The sequence below is a fragment of the Poecilia reticulata genome, chromosome 5 (genome assembly GCF_904066995.2).
Source record: "Poecilia reticulata chromosome 5, P_reticulata-male-v2, whole genome shotgun sequence".
NCBI classification, from domain to species: Eukaryota; Metazoa; Chordata; class Actinopteri; order Cyprinodontiformes; family Poeciliidae; genus Poecilia; species Poecilia reticulata.
Window position 1 is genome coordinate 4,201,580 of NC_088834.1, and position 18,359 is coordinate 4,219,938.

An 18,359-nucleotide genomic window follows, 5' to 3' on the forward strand; every position below is an offset into this window, starting at 1 on the left:
AAAGATTTAATTTAAATATTTTTTGTCTTGATATTGAATTATGAAGGAAATTAGATTTGGTGATACTCTGAAAATGATTTAATATAGGAAGCAATAAGAATAAAAGACTCTTGCTAAATATTACATTTTGATAAAACTTGTCATTGATTTAATATCTTGAAATATATTTTACAATAAATTGAAGGTACAATATTGACGGTCAGATTTTAGATTTGAACAGGAGACATTATTGTGTTAAAATACAGAGTTGAAAGAAAACCATAGATTTACAAAATAAAATTCAACATTAAAGGATTAAACTTCAGGGTATTTTAACAAATCTTAACTCAAAAAGAAGAGGAAGGAATACAAAATAAGCTCATTCTTTCTCCTTATTTCAGATTTATAGCATGAAGTCGACATTCCTGACTTTTAATTGCATTTAGCCCGTTTTCTCATTTGTATCTTGGAGGAGGCTTTCCGCACTCAGCCTCCTCTTTGTGTCTCTGAGTGCTGCGTTTATTTGCTGCTTTGTTGTTTTTTCCCCCCGTTGTGCTTTCATTCTGATTCGATTAAAAGGAGGATACAGCCGAGCGAAGGAGGAAGCGAGGCAGAGTGAGGGGCGACGGGAAGACAAACAACAACAAACATAAACAGATTAAAAGCGTTATTTGTCAACAGCGACGCTGCCTGTTAAAGGGAACTGTTGTTATCGAAGGCAAAGAGGAACAGAGAGACGCTTAAACAGAGATCAGTGCCAGTCTCACCATCTGTGTGAAGCCACCCAGGCTGGGTGTGTGTGTGTGTGTGTGTGTGTGTGTGTGTGTGTGTGTGTGTGTGTGTGTGTGTGTGTGTGTGTGTGTGTGTGTGTGTGTGTGTGTGTGTGTGCGTGTGTGTGTGTGTGTGGGCCTAATGCCTGTGCACAGCTTGTTCTGTCAGCTGGTACCAAACTCCCACAACTTGTTTTTTTCCTTTCCTTTCCTTTCCTTTCCTTTCCTTTCCTTTCCTTTCCTTTCCTTTCCTTTCCTTTCCTTTCCTTTCCTTTCCTTTCCTTTCCTTTCCTTTCCTTTCCTTTCCTTTCCTTTCCTTTCCTTTCCTTTCCTTTCCTTTCCTTTCCTTCAGACTGTCACTTTTACAGCTTCAGTTACAATTTTATATATTAATCTGAGGCTGTGCAGTACGTAGCAACGTTGCCTTGCAGCAATAAGGTCCAGGGTTCGATTCCCGGCCCGGGTGCATGGAGTTAGCATGTTCTCTCTGTGCATGGTGGGTTCTCTCTGGGTACTCTGGTTTCCTGCCACAGTCCAAAAACATGACTGTCAGGTTAATTGGTCTGTATAAATAAATTCTCCTTAGGTGTGTGTGTGCATGGTTGTTTGTCCTGCCTGTCTCTGTGTTGCCCTGCGATGGACTGGCGACCCGTCCAGGTGACCCCGCCTCTCACCTGAAACGTCTCACTGGAGATGGGCACCAGCACCTCCAGACCCCACTAGGGAACAGAGTGGAGGAAAATGGATGGATGGATATTAATCTGCATCCTTCAAATCCTTTTTCCGAGTGGCTCATTGCACCTTTTATCTAGTTTTCAGTTGTAATTTTCTGTTGCATGAAAAGTGAAGAAAATTATGTTCAAAAACTAAAAGAAAAAGCTACAAAGCTTTTTGAAAGTTCTTAATTAAGAATGATCTGGTGAATATCACTGGCTTTTACCTCCTATAATAATTTGGATAAAAAAACAAAAACATTTTCTTTCTAAGCCGTATTATCCAACCTTACTGGACAACAGTGGAACGATTTGCCCTTCTCTTGATTCACTGACAGATTGACGTCATTGCTGATTCTGATGTGATCATATCTATGTTTGCATTAATAACTTATGTTGCGATGGGTTAAACAGACCTGAAGCTAACCCAAACTACTACATTTTTATTTGGCGGCATAATGTTTGTTTGTCCTAATGATCCCCCTCCAGCCTCACGGCTCCCTATTTTTGTCCTTCATCATTATTCTGTCCATCCCTCTGACCCATCTGTCCCCACCAGACGCTCCCACCACTCCCTCGCTCTTCTCCTCCCCCCGTCACATCGACCCCTTTTGTTCGCATCTATTGAGCGGCTGTGGGGGAGGCAGGAAGGCTCCGGTCAGCTGTTTCCTCCATACGTGTGTGTGTGTGTGTTTGTCTGGACAGTGTGGGAATGTGTGTGAGAAAAAGTTGCAGACAAAGCTGAGTCCAGACTCAGAGAGTGCTCACACTACGACTCGGAGCGTCTGCAGATCATGTAGCTCCAAGTTTTCCCACAAACTTTTTGTTTTAGTTTCTTTTTTTAAAAATTTTGTTTTAGTTCGCTTCACTTTCCTCACTTCACCGTTGCCTTAACAACAGACCCTCGGGATCTAATCAGCGCGCTGTTTCAGAGAGAACGTCTTGATCTGGGCAGCTTGTTGCATGCAGAGACTATGCAACCATCGTCAGGGAGTCACAGCCATGAAAACTGTGTTCAGATTCAGCACTGTGGTGAGTTTCCTGTCAGTTTAGTCAGTTTTTGCAGCACACAGCTCTGATTTCACTTTATTTTCATGTTGTTGTGCTTTTTTCCCCCCTGACTCTTGTGAAACTTTTAGTTCATCTTAAGAACCAAACAGGAACTGGAATTATGATTCTCATATAATAAGGCAGATTTTGCACTGGAAGGTTATTGATTCTGTTTTGATATTTATTGATTCTGCAGTGGATTGGAAGAGTCTGGAAATGTCCATCTCAACGACCAACAACATTTATTATATTTATGAAGTTCTACTCCTGTGATTATTTGTTTAAGTTGTTATTGTTGTGCTTAATTTGATCAGGATTTATATTATTATTACCAATATTGTTATATTTTAAATCACTTATGCAAAATACTAAATCCCATTTTGTCCATTTTGAGAATGCAGGTTCCTCTGGAAAATAAACATTTACTTTTTTTATTAGGATTTTTTAACTGATTTATGAAGTTGGACAGCTTTGAAGTTTTGTTTGGTAAAATGAAAACATGTTTTAGTGAAGAAGAATGACAAAAGTTCATTTTTTAGTAAGTTTCTCCTCACTTAATAAATGTCTCTTTTACAGACAAACCTCAAAGGTCGGATTGATCACAGTCACAGTTATCAATAATCATCAGAAAACTGTAATGCTCTTATTTTGAAAAGGTTGGCTACTCAAACAGTTGGTTAGTTGTGTGTGTTTCTCTCACTTCCTGTTGGTGGGAGTTATTTGAGGTCACTTTTTACAGTCATAAAAAGTGAAAATGGTTGAATTCATAAAAGTGCAGAAATGCAGTCAGCTGACTTTGTCTTTTGATGCCATGTGACTGTTAATGGGTCCAGATGAACACAGAGCTCTGAGAACTGGTGTGAGCTGTCTGGAAACCAGTCTGCTGTCTGGTCTGTGTGTGTGTGTGTGTGCGTGTGTGTGTGCGTGTGTGTGCGTGTGTGTGTGGGTGTGTATGTGTGTGGGTGTGTGTGTGGGTGTGTGTGTGCGTGTGTGTGTATGTGTGTGGGTGTGTGTGTGGGTGTGTGCGTGTGTGTGGGTGTGTGGGTGTGTGTTGGTGTGTGCGTGTGTGTGTGTGTGTGTGTGTGGGTGTGTATGTGTGTGTGTGTGTGTGTGTGGGTGTGTGTGTGGGTGTGTGTGTGTGTGTGTGTGTGTGGGTGTGTGCGGGTGCGTGTGTGTGGGTGTGTGTGTGGGTGTGTGCGTGTGTGTGGGTGTGTGTGTTGGTGTGTGCGTGTGTGTGGCTGCAGGTTACTTTATGTTCCTCTTTCTGATTTGGCCCTGACCTCTGCTTGCTCCCTTTGAAAAAAGTGTGTGAAAATTGCTCAGTGTGTGTGTGCGCGTGTGTGCGCGTGTGTGTGCATGCATGTGCGTGTGTGTGTGTGTGTGTGTGTGTGTCTGATGGGGGTGGCGTAGGCATGAACAGCAGGGTGTTTGAGCAGATTGTCTCTAAACAAAGCTAGCTCTGTCTGTCTGATGTTGTCTGGCTCTGTGTGTGTGTGTGTGTGTGTGTGTGTGTGTGTGTGTGTGTGTGTGTGTGTGTGTGTGTGTGTGTGTGTGTGTGTGTGTGCGTGTGTGTGTGATTCCCTGACCCCCTCCATGTCTGAAATAAAACACTGACCTTGTTTTGGTAATTATATTTCATAATTTGAATTTATTCCATCTTTAATCTCAATAGGAAGTGATAGTTTTTGCTTCATAAGTCCAAGAATGTCAAATTTGTTTTGTTTTATATTGAAAACCTGTTATTTTCATAAGATCTGTGAAAGCAGCTTCTGCTTTTTCAGTTCACAAAAAACCAAAACCCTAAAGCTCACTCAGCTGAATTCAAGCTTGTGTGTAAATAAGGTTGTTGTGCTTTAATATATATATATATATATATATATATATATATATATATATATATTATATATATATATATATATATATATATATGTATATATATATATATATATATATATATAAAATTCACATGAGCTGATTCTAAATTTTTCTTCCATTTTCCTTTAAGCTTTGAGATCCCTGATCTTTCTGCTATTAGTTTACTAAAATATATTTACCTGCTTTTCTGAAGTTTAATAAAACTTCTTGGGCTAAAATGCTGCTTGTTTCCAACATCATAGGTTATAAAACTAATTTTCAACTTTCATTCAGGGATATTTTTATGCATCTATAAAGACTGTTTCATTTGAAAAGAATCCAATGGAGGAAAATAATGTGAAACTGGTTTATTCCCACAAAGCAACTGGGTGGAGTTTGACTCTCAGCCTGAGTTTTGCAGCTCCTTGTTAATAATCAGCAGCTTTCAAGGTGACTAAGTCCTGATGACATAACTGGACTCGCTTGTGGCATTTTCTATGCATGTAGAAAAAGTTTTAATCTGTTTTTAATACTTTACTGCTTGTTAGTTCAGATCGCATGCTGACCTTGGTGTTTGTGCCGTTGCAGCCCAGCTGGAGTTCGTCCAGATCTTGGTGATCGTGGTGTTCATGATGGTCATGGTGGTGGTCATCACCTGTCTGCTCAACCACTACCGGCTGTCTGCGCGCTCCCTGCTCTCCAGGCACTCGCCCGCCCGCAGGAGGCATCTGCCGCTGGCCAACGTAAGAAGTTCCTCCTGCAGTCTGGCTGGACAAAGACGAGGATAAATGCTTTTATTTTAGACAGAGAAGCAGCTGTTATGAACTGTTGAGTAGTAAAACAAGCTGACATATTTAAGATTTCAAGCGATTTGTTTACTGTTATTTTTGTTTTGATGCACAAACGTAAGCAAAAAGTTTGAATATTTTCTTGCTCAAAGATTGCTAAATGTAGTTTTAGAGCATCCATCCGTCTACTTTTTGATAGCAGCCTTCCTTTTTTTAGCTGTGTTCAGCAACAGGTTGGGGAGGGAATGACAATATTAATTAATCTCAAGATAAATTAAAATGAGCTCAATAATTTCCATTCGCATGATTTATCGTTTTTCTAAGTCTTCAGTCTGGTGCTTTGGTCTCAACAGGCCCTTTTTTCTTGAGAGACTTCATAATAAATTTTTTTGTTGTTTTGGATATTTAAATTTTCTTCCGGTTCCTGTGTTAAATGTTCATTAGGATTTAAGGTTTATTGATACTTGAGAATGTGTTCTTGCATTATTATGCCATGCTTGAAAATCATCTCAAAACAACAATATTATCGCTTATCGGAATAACTCCTGGGAAAATTTGTTATTGTGACGAAGGATGGGAAGGGCTCCACTTCTTTCTACTCCGTACTATCAGAGTAAACTCTGGGTTTTCTGACACCGTCAGGATTTCAATGAAGAACTTTTGATCTGGTCTGAAATTCCAGCATTTTTGAAACTTTTAAAACCTCCATTTACATCGACACCAAACTACATTTCACTCTAAGTTATATAACCATGGATCAGCTAAGCAGACATAAATTTTCCACTCTGCTTTCTAACCTGTGGATCACATATTCAGATATTTCCGTAAGTATTTTTGGACATTTCTGAAAAGATTCTGGAAAAACAGTCAAGCTTCGCTTGCGTTGTAATTTCTGAGACATTGCCATAACTTCCTGAGAATATAAGTGGTTGTTAGAGGGGATTAGGCAATGAGACGACGGTCGTATTGAAAGACAGAATAAGAAGGAAGTCAGAGTTTCAGGCATGCTGACAGACAGCTTGCAAATCCAGTGATTAAGTGCTGCTGCAGGCTAATGCTAGCACACTGACTCATTTTTTTCGTTAAGGGAACCGGCATCTATTCTGAGGAACACATCCACTGAGATACACCTGAGGCTTCCTCAAACATATGACTTCACTCGTGCTTCCTGAGTCACTGTGTGTGTTTGTGGCTCCAGTCGGGAAGTAAGATATGATTAAGGGATGAAGGATAAACGTCACACATAGAGGCTTTGTGAAGAGCTCAGGGGAGTGACAGTGTCCTAGTTAGTTTGGATTAGCATTCAGACACACTGACACACATCCAAGCAGATTGAAATTCTCTGAAAGGAAGGAAATTAAAACGGACAGGGAATGTCGGGCAGAGGTGCTGATCTTCCTAAAAACTGCTAAAATGTCTGTTTTAGTGGGCTAATTTCCTCTCAGCACGAAGCTGTAGAAGTTAATCAACCGCAGAGGTCAAGGTGAGATTCTGAGGAAAAAGGAAAAATGATAATGCATAAAAAAGATTTTACAAAGGGAAGAATGTTAAAAGCATCATGGAGAGGAGTTCAGTTTACATGCCAGCAGAGCCCTCTAGTGGAGAAACACTTAATCAGATGCAGCATGCAGAAAAAAAAATGGAAATGTCAATAACAATGAGATATAAAAGAATCTTGAATAAGTTGGTATAATTGGGTCAGTTTCACGTTACTCATGTTACTCATTATGCTTTAGATTCTCACGATTTTTTAATTGTTGAAATCAGTTTTGCTATAAAACAAAAACAGATGGACAGTAAAGTTCTCTATAATTATCTCGTTTTAGGCATAAAAACATAAACACAAACATATACAGTTTAGATTTTAACTGGTCGTTTGTGAATTTTATCCTCAATAGTTTTTCTCTGATGCACATTGATCTTTTAGAAATATTATTATTTAAATCATAAAGTATTAAATGTATACAAGTTCTAAGTGACTCAGTTTTATTTTCATTTGTTTAATTTGAGGCTTTTTAAGTTTTTATTGCCCTTTTACATTTTAACTCACTTATTTATTTTTTATTTTCCTTTTATAGTTTTCTGTTGTACATTTGTATTTAATTGAATCCATGAGCTTAAAAATAGCTTTTATTTTTCATTTTATCTTGTAAGTATTAATCTTCATTATGGATGTTTAATTTTTAGCTTTTTGACAACATTTAAAATCTCTTATTAAGTTAGTCCTCTACTAGTTTGTGCTGCATTCAGTTTGCCGGTGAATCTGACTGAAGTTTGATGGTTTTCCTGTTGCAGGAGGGAAGCCTGTGGTCGTCTGACAGCACTGGGACCAGCAGTGGCCTGAACGAGGTAACTTCTGTTTGGAATAAGCTCCTTGTTCTCCAGCTTAAGGCAGCTAAACATCTTGACGTCTCTCGTCGCTCAGCACCAGGTGTACAACCCGCGGCCCCCGGACAGAGGAGTCATGTCGTACCTGCAGCGCGACCCGCAGCCCAGCCAGCCGCAGCCTCTGCTTCAATCACAGCGCTTCCAGCAGGCGTACGGCCCGAGACGCTTCCAGCCGACGTACCCCTACCTGCCCCAGAGCCTCATCGACCTCCCGCCCACCATCTCCCTCTCAGACGGCGAGGAGCCGCCTCCCTACCAGGGACCCTGCACTCTGCAGCTGAGGGACCCCGAACAGCAGATGGAGCTGAACCGCGAGTCGGTTCGCCCTCCGCCCAACCGAACAGTGTTTGACTCCCACGCCCTGGACCCCTCCCACTCCTGCCTGCAGGCCAGGTAACACAGCACAGCTGCTGTCCTTCTCTAGCTTGGAAAACTCGCGTGTGATCAAAGTCATTTCAGATTTATTGTCAGGTAAATTGCTTTTAAAATGTTGACGGGAAAGGAAACTTTTTATTTGTTCTCTTTCCCAGAAGTTCAACTATTCAGTATTTATTTATTTTTTGGTCATTTTTAACTTTTTCATGCATAAATCAAAAAAGAAAAAGCACACACAGTGCTGAAAATAAGACAGAACAAGTAGAGATTTATTTTCAGGTAAATTGATTTTTAAATGTTGGCAGGAAAGAAAACTTTCTATTTGTTCTCTCTCCCAGACATTCAACTATCCAAGAGTTATTTTTCAGTCACTGTTAACTTTTCCAAACATAAGTCAAAAAACACCCAATGTTGAAAAAGTAACACAAAGCAAGTACAGATTTATTATCAAGTGAATTGCTTTTAAAATGTTGCCAAGAAAGGAAACATTTTATTTGTTCTCTCTCACAGAAGTGCAGCTATTAATTCAACAAGAAGAGGAAAAAACTCTGGGCTTTAGTTCTGGGCTCTCGCTGCACTTGGTGTCTGGACATTGTAAATAAAAGCCACTAAAATTAGTCCTAAACAAAATATCAACACAAAAACTGATTCTGAGACGTTTCCAACACAGTGACAAAATAATATGACTGATTCTTCTAGAGTCATTCTTTTATGAATATGTAATACAATTATTCCATCAAAAACGTTCTATAGCAACTCCTGATTCAAAGGAACGTCCAGATACGTCGGCTGGACGTTTATGGACGTTTGTTCCAGATTTTACATCACCTTTCATTATATCTAAGTTTTAAAACATTAGTTGGTCCTTTATGACTTCCTGCCCTTAAAAATATTGATTTCAAAAACAGCTTATGACATAAACTTTGACCAAGAGTTATTCTTATTCCAATCTTCCAGTTATTTTTCTGTCTGCTGTATTTGTTGCGTGTTTTTTGCGTTTGTTTCTCCCATCATTCTCATTCCTCCTCCATCTTCTGTCCCCAGGCTGCAGGCTCCGCCCCCCAGCGTCCATTCAGGTATTAGTGTGCTGGAGGCCCAAGAGGCTTTGTCCCGGCAGCAGAAACAGAACTCTCAAGTCGAGGGAACTCCCCCGACTTACAGCGAAGCCATCGGGCACTTTTACCACCCAGCAACACTCGCCTCCACCCAGAGCCATCGGACTGTATCGTCCCTGCAGGGGGCGCCGTCCTCTCTCATACACGGCCTGCTCAGACCTCTGCCCAAGCAGCAAGGAAGTGTGGAAAACAGGAACACAAGGAACACAAAGGAGAAATCCCAGAAGCCGGAACAGGTGTGACTGGACTGCTTTCTCTTCATTCCAGCTTAAAAAAGAAAAACACCCCAAATTCCATCAGCTCACCATTTGGGAAATCATCCGCGGACAAATGAGGAACGATGACATGAACGTTAACATCCGGTGTGAATGTGTTACACGGCGGATGTGCGGTCGGACTCGGCCTGAGTGAGAACATCTGCATCACCTCTGCAGAGCACAGCTCCAGGAGAACATCCGGTTCTCCTGGTTTTCCACTTCGCTTCAGAGGAACGCTGAATGGCGGAGAAGAAGGACGTAAAGTGGAAAAGATGAAGGTGGATAGAAGCCTCCGTAAATTCCTCGTCTCTCCTGTATCCGATGGATCTTTGTTATAAATATTTACTTGTTCTGTTTGCCTTTATAGGACGTATCATTTCCAAGCCTGCAGAACACTTCAATCGTCTCGGTTCTTGCAGGATTTGTTTCGTTTTCTTGTGATAATCCTCCGTTGCTGCTTCGAGTCCTTAAATGTTCGCTTCTTCTTTTTTATTGTTTCCCAACTTCAAAGTTTGCAGCAGCTCCTGCACCGAGCTTTGGCTTTACCAGTGGGGCATGATAGCACATCCGACTATATTTCAGTTTAGATTTAGTTAGCGTAATCGTAAAACTAGCTCAGCAGGTGTAGCAATAGTGCTAAACGTCCTAAAGCTAGAAGCTCTGCCTTATTACGACCAACTCCTGCAGGAGATCCTTGATTCAATTTGATGTCTTCTGAAGAGGGTTTGCACAAAGTCCGACTGTTCGCCGCAGAAGGAGAATCTGCAGTGATTATTGCTAAGAGAGAACGTCGAGAAAGTAGGGGTATCTTTTAAAAACTTGATGCATTCTTTGTTTTTTTGTTGTCTAGTTTTAGAAAAAGAGACGTGAGAAACACGTGAGGGTGCCAACATTCACCTTGAGCATTTTGAAACGTACATGTTGACTTGTATATTCGTTACATATGGAGTATATATACACACGCATGTATGAACGAGAATGGAAAAGCACGAATTTAGAGTTATTTATATAATTGCTGAAAAGCATTGCACTATTTTTTTAGTATGCGCAGATGGAACATTTGAGAGGGACTTTTATTGTGAAGGAGCTCTGTGTTTTGTGGTTTGAAAAGAGATTGGAAATGATTTGCCAGAGTGTGTGAGCAGCACGGTGCACAGCAGCAACTATCAGTTGATGGGAAGATTCTGACTTTGGTCCAAAGGACTCAGACAGTCCAATTTCTGTACCATAGATGAAAGAAAAAAAATCTCCAGTTTATGCAAATGTCTGAGTCCAGCGAACCAACCAAATGTCAGCAGGCCACCTGTGGGTCCAATCAAAACCCCCGAAACTTTCCCGTCTCTTTCTCTCTCATCCCTGTCGGCCGAATCATTAGCAATCCCAAAGCTGGCTGCTACTACCTCGACCAAACAAGTGAAGCACATACGTTTCCTCAGACTGTACCATTTAACAAGCGTCTGAGCTAATCAAGACGGTGTGTAACAGCAGAAAGGAGTAAAGTAGAATGTTGTAGAGTTAGTTTTTTGTTTTTTAATCCTGCTTGGGTGTTTTATTTGAATGTCAGAGTTTTATGCTCATTAGGTGAGAAGAGAGAGACGCCTAATGTCCTCATTGTGGAGCATTACTCAGGAAGAAAGCCTGTTGCCCAACAGGTCCCTAAATATCTGATATGCTGACTGTGCACAGTGGCGGCTTGCTTCTTATGCACGATCCATAACACCAACATTTCTCTGAACCTCCTGTTAACATTCACTCTGTTCACTCTGGTAAGCTTCTCGTTTTTGCGGGCATCTCTGAGCACTTTATTGCAGCGGGAAAGAGACAACAATCCTCGATTAAAGGTTTCACAATATGAAACCTTTACCTCTGTTGATGAGAGTCTTCAAAGTTTACACTTGATAAACATGTATAAATCAGTCCAGCATCAGATCTGCTTAGTTTCACTGAACAAAGCTCTTCTAAACTTAATCAGAATGGACCATAAATGTGGCCCAACAGTTCTTGGATAATGTTGGCAGTAATATTTTGGTATGTTTATTTTGTTGAAGTTCTTAAGCAAAATCATTGATTTATTTATTTTTTTTATACACAAGATGGGTTGTTGAAACTAGACACACTGAAGTGTTGACAAGTGACACGAGTGTTAATAGCAACTCATCCTGTGTCAGCTCTTTACAAGTGTAGAAATAGAAACCCATTATGAGTCTAAACGTAAAGACGACCAGCTGAGCTTTGTGTCGTCCAGTTTTTATGCAATTATTGAACCAAATTGATACTGAAGCTGATTTAAATGGATGATTCAGATTATTTAAAAGATTATGAGCAAATAACAGTTTAAGAACAGTAGAAAACTAGCTTGCCGATTAGCATACCGCATGCTACTTTGGTCAAGAGCATAAAATCCAACAAAACACAACTTTAGTAAGAGTGAACCACTGAAATATTTTCAAAGATGGAGGAAGAGTCATGAACTGCTCAACATCTGAACCATCCATGTAAGTCTGCTATGTGAGAAAAGAGAACAGATAAACTTTAACAAGCCTGTTCTCAACAAAAATGTTGAGACTTTCTAAATATATAGACTCTTCTAGCAGTTTTAACATTATTAAGTCGGCAGGTCAGTAACTGACTTCCAGGTGCTTTTTTAATCTCAGCAAAGTGTTTAGAAACAGCACACCCTGATCAGAAACCAATTTGTGTTGAATAATGGAAGAAATCTCAAATCTCCACCTTAGTTGATCTATGCTGACAAAATTACTTCAACTATAACCAACCAGAGTGAGTTTTTAGAGTACAAACCAAAGTAAAACATTTTTAGATATTTCTAATCAATGGCGTATGTTAAAGTTAAGCACTTAAAGATGAAAAAATCATGACACCCAAATCTACCGAAGGATGATATTTAGATCATGAATCATTCTTGACCATTAAACCAGAGATAAGAAGGTTTGTAACAAGTGAATAAAGATTTGAAAAAGGCTCTGATCTGATTGGGAAAAAGGATACAACTACTAACAATAATAATAATAATAATAATAATAATAATAATAATAATAATGAATATGCGCATCCCAACACATGAAAAGCCTGCACTGGCTGACAAAACCCAGAGAGACAAGTGGAGGAAGAAGGAAAGTCACACATATCAAACATTTATATGCAGGCAAAAATCATTTCATATGCACTGCAAACTCTCCACACAATCTTCTTTTTTTAATGCTTTATGCCAATTTGATGGCTCTTAAGTGAGTTAGTGTGTATCAGCGCATGTGAGAGGAGCGTGGGTGTGTATTCCTGTGCAGTAAATGTGCAGCGACGTGGCCTGGGAAAGACCTCCAGCTGTCTAGACAAAAACCAAACACACACAACCGCACACACACACACACACACAGCAGTCTAAATAAACTACTTAAAGAGCCAGACACACTTTCATTCATCTAGTGCTCCCCCCTCCCCCACCACCATTCTCACTGTGGACCACACAAGGTACAGCAAAAACATTTATCTCACACACACCTGGTCTTCCTCCAGAGCGCCTCCCTCCTCCTCCTGTCTCTGAGCTCTTCCTGTTCCCAAGAGATGCCCGCTGTCCAATCACAGAGCTCCTTTCCAACAAGGGCCCCCTTCTGCCATTGGCCGACCGAGTTTGGGTCTCCGTGGAAATGTTCGTCGTTTGTTGTTGTTGCTATGTCGTACGTAAGTGTGCCTGCCTGTGCTGAGACGGGCTAAATGTGAGCGGCCTGTGTGGGCTGTCAATCATCCCCGGCCGCGCTGTCTCAGACTACGACGATGATGATGATGATGTTTGGATGGTGGTGATGAGTCTGATGAAGATTGATGGTTTCGATAGTGATGCCTCAGAAGATTGTTGCAATACAACTACTTTTTGCCTTTTTGATATTAGTGATATTTTAACGTAGTGTGTTAAATGTAAGATCTTGTTTTGAATTATTGTTATTATTGTTGTTTATCACTTTAGAAAGAGAGAAAAAAGGATTTCACTTTATTTCACTGTTCACACAGAAAACTGTTTGCATTTGTAAAATTTGAGAGTGTGAAACTACCTAAACACACAAAAGCTGCAGATCAGCAAGGCAGAAGAGGAAATCCGTGGCATGTGCTTCTGTGTTTAAGTGCCCTGTTCAGTTGAAGGTGTTGTTGTTAGTTTGCAAATTTGTGCTTTTATATGTTCATTTTTGGCACAGAGTTTCAGTCATTCCCTTTATTCTTATTTTCTTATGCAGTATAAAGTCTGTTTTTCTTTTTCTTATCGTCTCCAAACTCTACATGTGTGCCTTCTGGTGTCCAGTGTTACGTTACTGTTGCCTTTTGACATTTAACCGAACACAACCTGGAACATTGAATAAGCCTGGCTGTGCGATGTAAGGAAGTCCTGCAGGAAAAGGGAGGAAACATGCCCAAATCTATTAAGAAAACACCATTTTCATAACAGAGCAGCAAAATCAGGAGCTGTGTTCTGAATTATTGAAACTCCATTTTTCTTCACCTGATAATTTAAGACATTAGTCCAGAAACAAGTGGTTCTGGAAGCACTTATGTGTCATTAGCACAAGGCGACTGGAGAGAATTAAGGTTTTACCCCCTTTTTGTGTGTTTCCTCTCATGCTGCAGTGTTGTGTGCTTCTCCGGTCTTTGAATCAGCGCTGCACTGGCGCCTCTTCCTCTGACAATGTTGTAGAAAACAAAACGTGTGATAACACTCTCTTTTTGTTGCAGTATGTGATGTGTTTATATTTAAATAAAACCTCTGTATTACGACTGCGCCGCAACGCTTGCGACTGTTGTAAAAAGTCTTCCAGCTGTTGTGGAGTTTAATCCTGAGGGCACATTAATGGTGGGAGTTGTACAGTGTGGTGAGTTTGTTCTGCTCCGGATTCCCGCCTTTGAGAAAAGTAAAATTAAATATGAAAACATGAATTACGGTCAGCTTTTCAGCAATGAGCAGAATCTTACAAACCCATCCAGGACAGAACAAGTTGCAAGGATCCAGTGATCTGTCATTGCAGAAAAGTTTTGGGGGTTAAACTCCAGACAGTTTTCTCTCACAGCATGGGTAACACACTTATATAGAGATCTATTTTATTCTCAATAATACCTGCTTATTTGTGTATTAAGACAGTTCCTTTTAACTTATGCTCACATTGACAGGTTTATGTTATATTCCTTGCAAAAAGAACTCAACAATGCTTCATTGTTGGTGATACAGAACTTGGTAAGAATCGGACACATTTCAGTTAGCCTTTGAATTAACAACAGTACAAATAAAAAAGTTTTATAAATACACCTGACCTGTCTTTTTTATTTCTTCATGGGGCTCAAAAAGTGATAAGTTTTTAATTACACAAATCAGAGCAGTAAATCTTAAAGGTACATTGTTTCTAAAAAGTTACTCGAGTAAATGTAATTTTGGGTGGTAAAGTCAGAGTACCTGGAGAAAACCAGAGAACCCACAGGGAGAACATAAAACCCATCCACTATAGAAATAAACTGTCTTTGAGTTTAAGAAATGAACTTTTTTACTGTGATAACAGTTTTGATGTTATTTGAACATTAACACACATACAGCCATGTCACATATCTTCAATTTGGATTTGCAAAGCTTAATGCCCAAATGATTTACAAAAAATGACAGATTGATTTTCTCACAGTGTCCACCAGATGGTGCAATTCAATTAGTTATACAGAAAATTCATGTTATAGGATGAAACGGCAGTAAAACCACCCAAAAACTAAAAAAAACAACAGAAAGAAAGAAAGAAAAATGAACAATAGACAAATTAAAGTGTAAAACTCTTCATATTTCTCCCATCATTCTGGTGTTTGGTTTGACCAGGGGTGAAAGTAGTTGTACATTCTTGTGGGTACTATGACTAAAGTAAAACTGCTTCTTTGAGTGGTTTGGAGTTTCTGTGCTGATTAATTTTTTTGCGAAGCAATAAAAGCTGGGTAGCTCTTGCATTGTTACAAAATAAAGCTGTATTTCCCTCAGCCCCACTGGCTGCAATGTTGACACCTTGAGATGCTGAGACCTAAATTCTGAACATCATGGCATGGAGAGCATCCCAATTTTCCATGTCTGGCATATAACCATTCATTTTAGCTTTTAAACTGGTTCTATTGATCCTGTGTCCAGACAGAGGGATAATCAGTAGCCCAGCATCATGACCTGTTTATTCTGAAGATCCTGCAGCTTCCACTTCTCTTCCTAACATGGCGCCTCCTCACCCTGACTCTCATACTGATAAGAGGAACCACAGAGCTCTGTTAGGTTAAAGTTCATCTTCTGAAGTTGGGATATTTTTCCTTCAACAGGACAAGGGTGTAAGAATATGGATGGATGGATGGATGGATGGATGGATGGATGGATGTTCCAGAGGAATCACCTCACACCAGATGTTGGACTGGATTTAATTTCACTGTCATTTGTGAATGTTAGCTTCTCATTTTCAACAGTGGTGCAATAAAGGTTGAAAAAGGTTATTATCCATCCATCCATTTTCTTACACCCTTGTCCCTCAGTGGGGTCGGGAGGGTTGCTGGTGCCCATCTCCAGCTAACGTTTCGGACGAGAGGCAGGGTCACCCTGGACAGGTCGCCAGTCTGTCGCAGGGCAACACAGAGACACACAGGACACACAACCATGCACACACACACTCACACGTAGGGGCAATTTGGAAAGGCCAATTAACTTAGCAGTCATGTTTATGGACTGTGGGAGGAAACCGGAGTACCCGGAGAAAACCCACCATGCACAGGGAGAACATGCAAACTCCATGCAGAAAGACCGGGGCCGGGAAAGGTTATTATTTTGGAGAAAATTTCATCAACATCAATATTTCCACTAAATAAGAAGCAAAAAAAAAATTGATAGAGGAAAAGCCTCTCAGAGTCTGAGCTCAAAGCGAGATGCCAGAGAGCAATAAAACTATTATTTTCGAATTAGACAATTTAATTTCACATAATTATCATGGTAGAAACCATTTGTTTGTTAAATACTTAATCAAACATATTTACCGTGTTTGATGTTTGTTGTGAATGACGTATAGTAACAAACGAACGAGATAATTAGTCCAAGTTTGTCATATGTACAGTGGTGGAAAAAGTACTCAAAAAAATTACTTAAGTAAAAGTACAAATACACAGACAAAAATGTACTTAAGTAAAAGTCAAAGTACCACATTAACATTCTACTTAAGTAAAAGTAAAAAAGTACTGGCTTTTAAAAATACTTAAGTATTAAAAGTAAAAGTACTTGCTGAATGCATTGCCTAATCACTAATATCATTAAGTGTACCAATCGTATTTAATTTTAATACATCAGTAATGTGCCATTTTAATGAACAATGCCACAGATAAAGCATGTTTTTATGCATCATAATTTCAGGGATGGAAACATCTTGTCTCCTGTCCTAACATAGCATGAACTTCACTTTTTTTGCCACACATTTATTTTGAAAGAAATCCAACTGGCAGAGGAGGAGATGGAACCAAGGAGCCACGTTGCAGAGTTGTAGTCTAGACCACCGAACCCAAGACCAAATCAAAACCAGCACCCCGTGCTACATGACAATAAAATTAAGTGCACCTATCAAAATTGCTTCTCAAATTGATCTGAAAGATTTACTTTCCCATAAAAACACCTAGATATTAAATACTTAGAGCTGAAATAAATTTAACCAGTGACAATTCAAACTCTTCTTCATTCTGTTTCGCTTTCATCTCTGTGCCACAATACACAGAGGTCTCCTGCCATCCCTAAAAAAATAACACCCTGGGCGGTTGCCCATATTGCCAATGTCAGAAATTGCACCATTAAACATAGCAATTAACAACGCTCAACTATGAACACTGTCCAAGGCCCAATAAGCAAGAAGTAACCAAGCAGGAGGAGCACCGTGACTGTTCTCATCCTCCCTCCTGCTGCAACATCTGCCACCATGACAGGTGACGAAAACAAAGAGCAATGAGCATGCTCTGTGTTCTTACGTTCTTGTTTTATTTATTCGCCAATTAAATATAAAGATATTTTAATGAAATAAAATAGCTACTGCAGTGTACGCAGAGCATTACAAGAACAAAGAACGGCTCTCAGTGAGGCTTCAGCACTATAGGACTTGGTCAAGATCCGTCCAGAAGAATCGGATCATCCATGAATGTCATATTACTATATTGCACTTTGGTCACAGCGTTCTCCCATATATGCAACACCTCAGTCAACACCTCCACACAGTAATTCAGCGCATGAGTGACAACTTTTTTTCATCGCAGATGCAACATGTGTTTCAGTAAATACAGCTAGCTTTGCTAGCATCACGTCCACGGAGCTTACCTTTCTTTAAGCTTTCCTAACAAGTGACGCTAACAGTTGGACGAAGTCCCACCGTCTGTGAAAGCGAAGCGCTGCTGATTTTACATGTCGCCATATCTTATGATTTATGCAGCGCTATTATATTACTGACGCTCAGAGGAAACCACTGCGCATGTCTGGAGCTCCGCGTGCGAGTAAAGGTGGAGCCGATGGGTGACAATAGACACTAAGTCACGTTATTGCTTGGATTTTACGGCGCCACCTTAAGTCCCTGAACTTCACATTTTAACGGAAAAAAAGAGCAACGAGACTTGGATGTAACGAGTAACGCGACACTTTTGTAGAAGTAGAACGTATAGATACTTACTGTAAAATGTAGTGGAGTAAAAGTAGAAAGTAGCCATTATTAAATCTACTTAAGTAAAGTACAGATACACGAAAATTGTACTTAAGTACAGTAACGTCCCACCACTGCATATGTAGGACGTTCAGAAACTACAGCGGCTGTGATGCGCCACAGCAAAGGTAAAACAACCCGAACAGGTGATCAACTCAAAACCACTCGCACCTTTTTACTCTCTCTCTCTCTCTCTCTCTCTCTCTCTCTCTCTCTCTCTCTCTCTCTCTCTCTCTCTCTCTCTTTGTCGGTTAAGTATACCCGTTGCCGTGGCAACCGCTCGCTCCTCGAGCCGAGCACACATTACGTTAAAAACATTTAGTCCGTTACCATATCAGGTTTTC

General features: G+C 40.1%; 1 protein-coding gene across 2 annotated transcripts in view; it reads left to right on the forward strand.

Annotated features, from left to right (window-relative positions):
• The window catches only part of pmepa1 (prostate transmembrane protein, androgen induced 1), a 39,120-nt gene extending 24,527 nt beyond the window's left edge, over positions 1–14,593 (forward strand). The window contains exons 1-5 of one of the 2 annotated variants that reach the window (XM_008408893.3): positions 2,137–2,494; positions 4,955–5,109; positions 7,450–7,503; positions 7,580–7,935; positions 8,962–14,593. In XM_008408893.3, coding sequence (XP_008407115.1) covers positions 2,437–2,494; positions 4,955–5,109; positions 7,450–7,503; positions 7,580–7,935; positions 8,962–9,274 — 936 coding nt within the window. In that variant the 5' untranslated portion in view covers positions 2,137–2,436 and the 3' untranslated portion in view covers positions 9,275–14,593. Of the gene's footprint in view, positions 1–2,136; positions 2,495–4,954; positions 5,110–7,449; positions 7,504–7,579; positions 7,936–8,961 lie in introns of those variants that run through there. The other variant, XM_008408892.3, reaches the window with a different exon arrangement.
• The last annotated feature ends 3,766 nt before the right edge of the window (positions 14,594–18,359 follow it).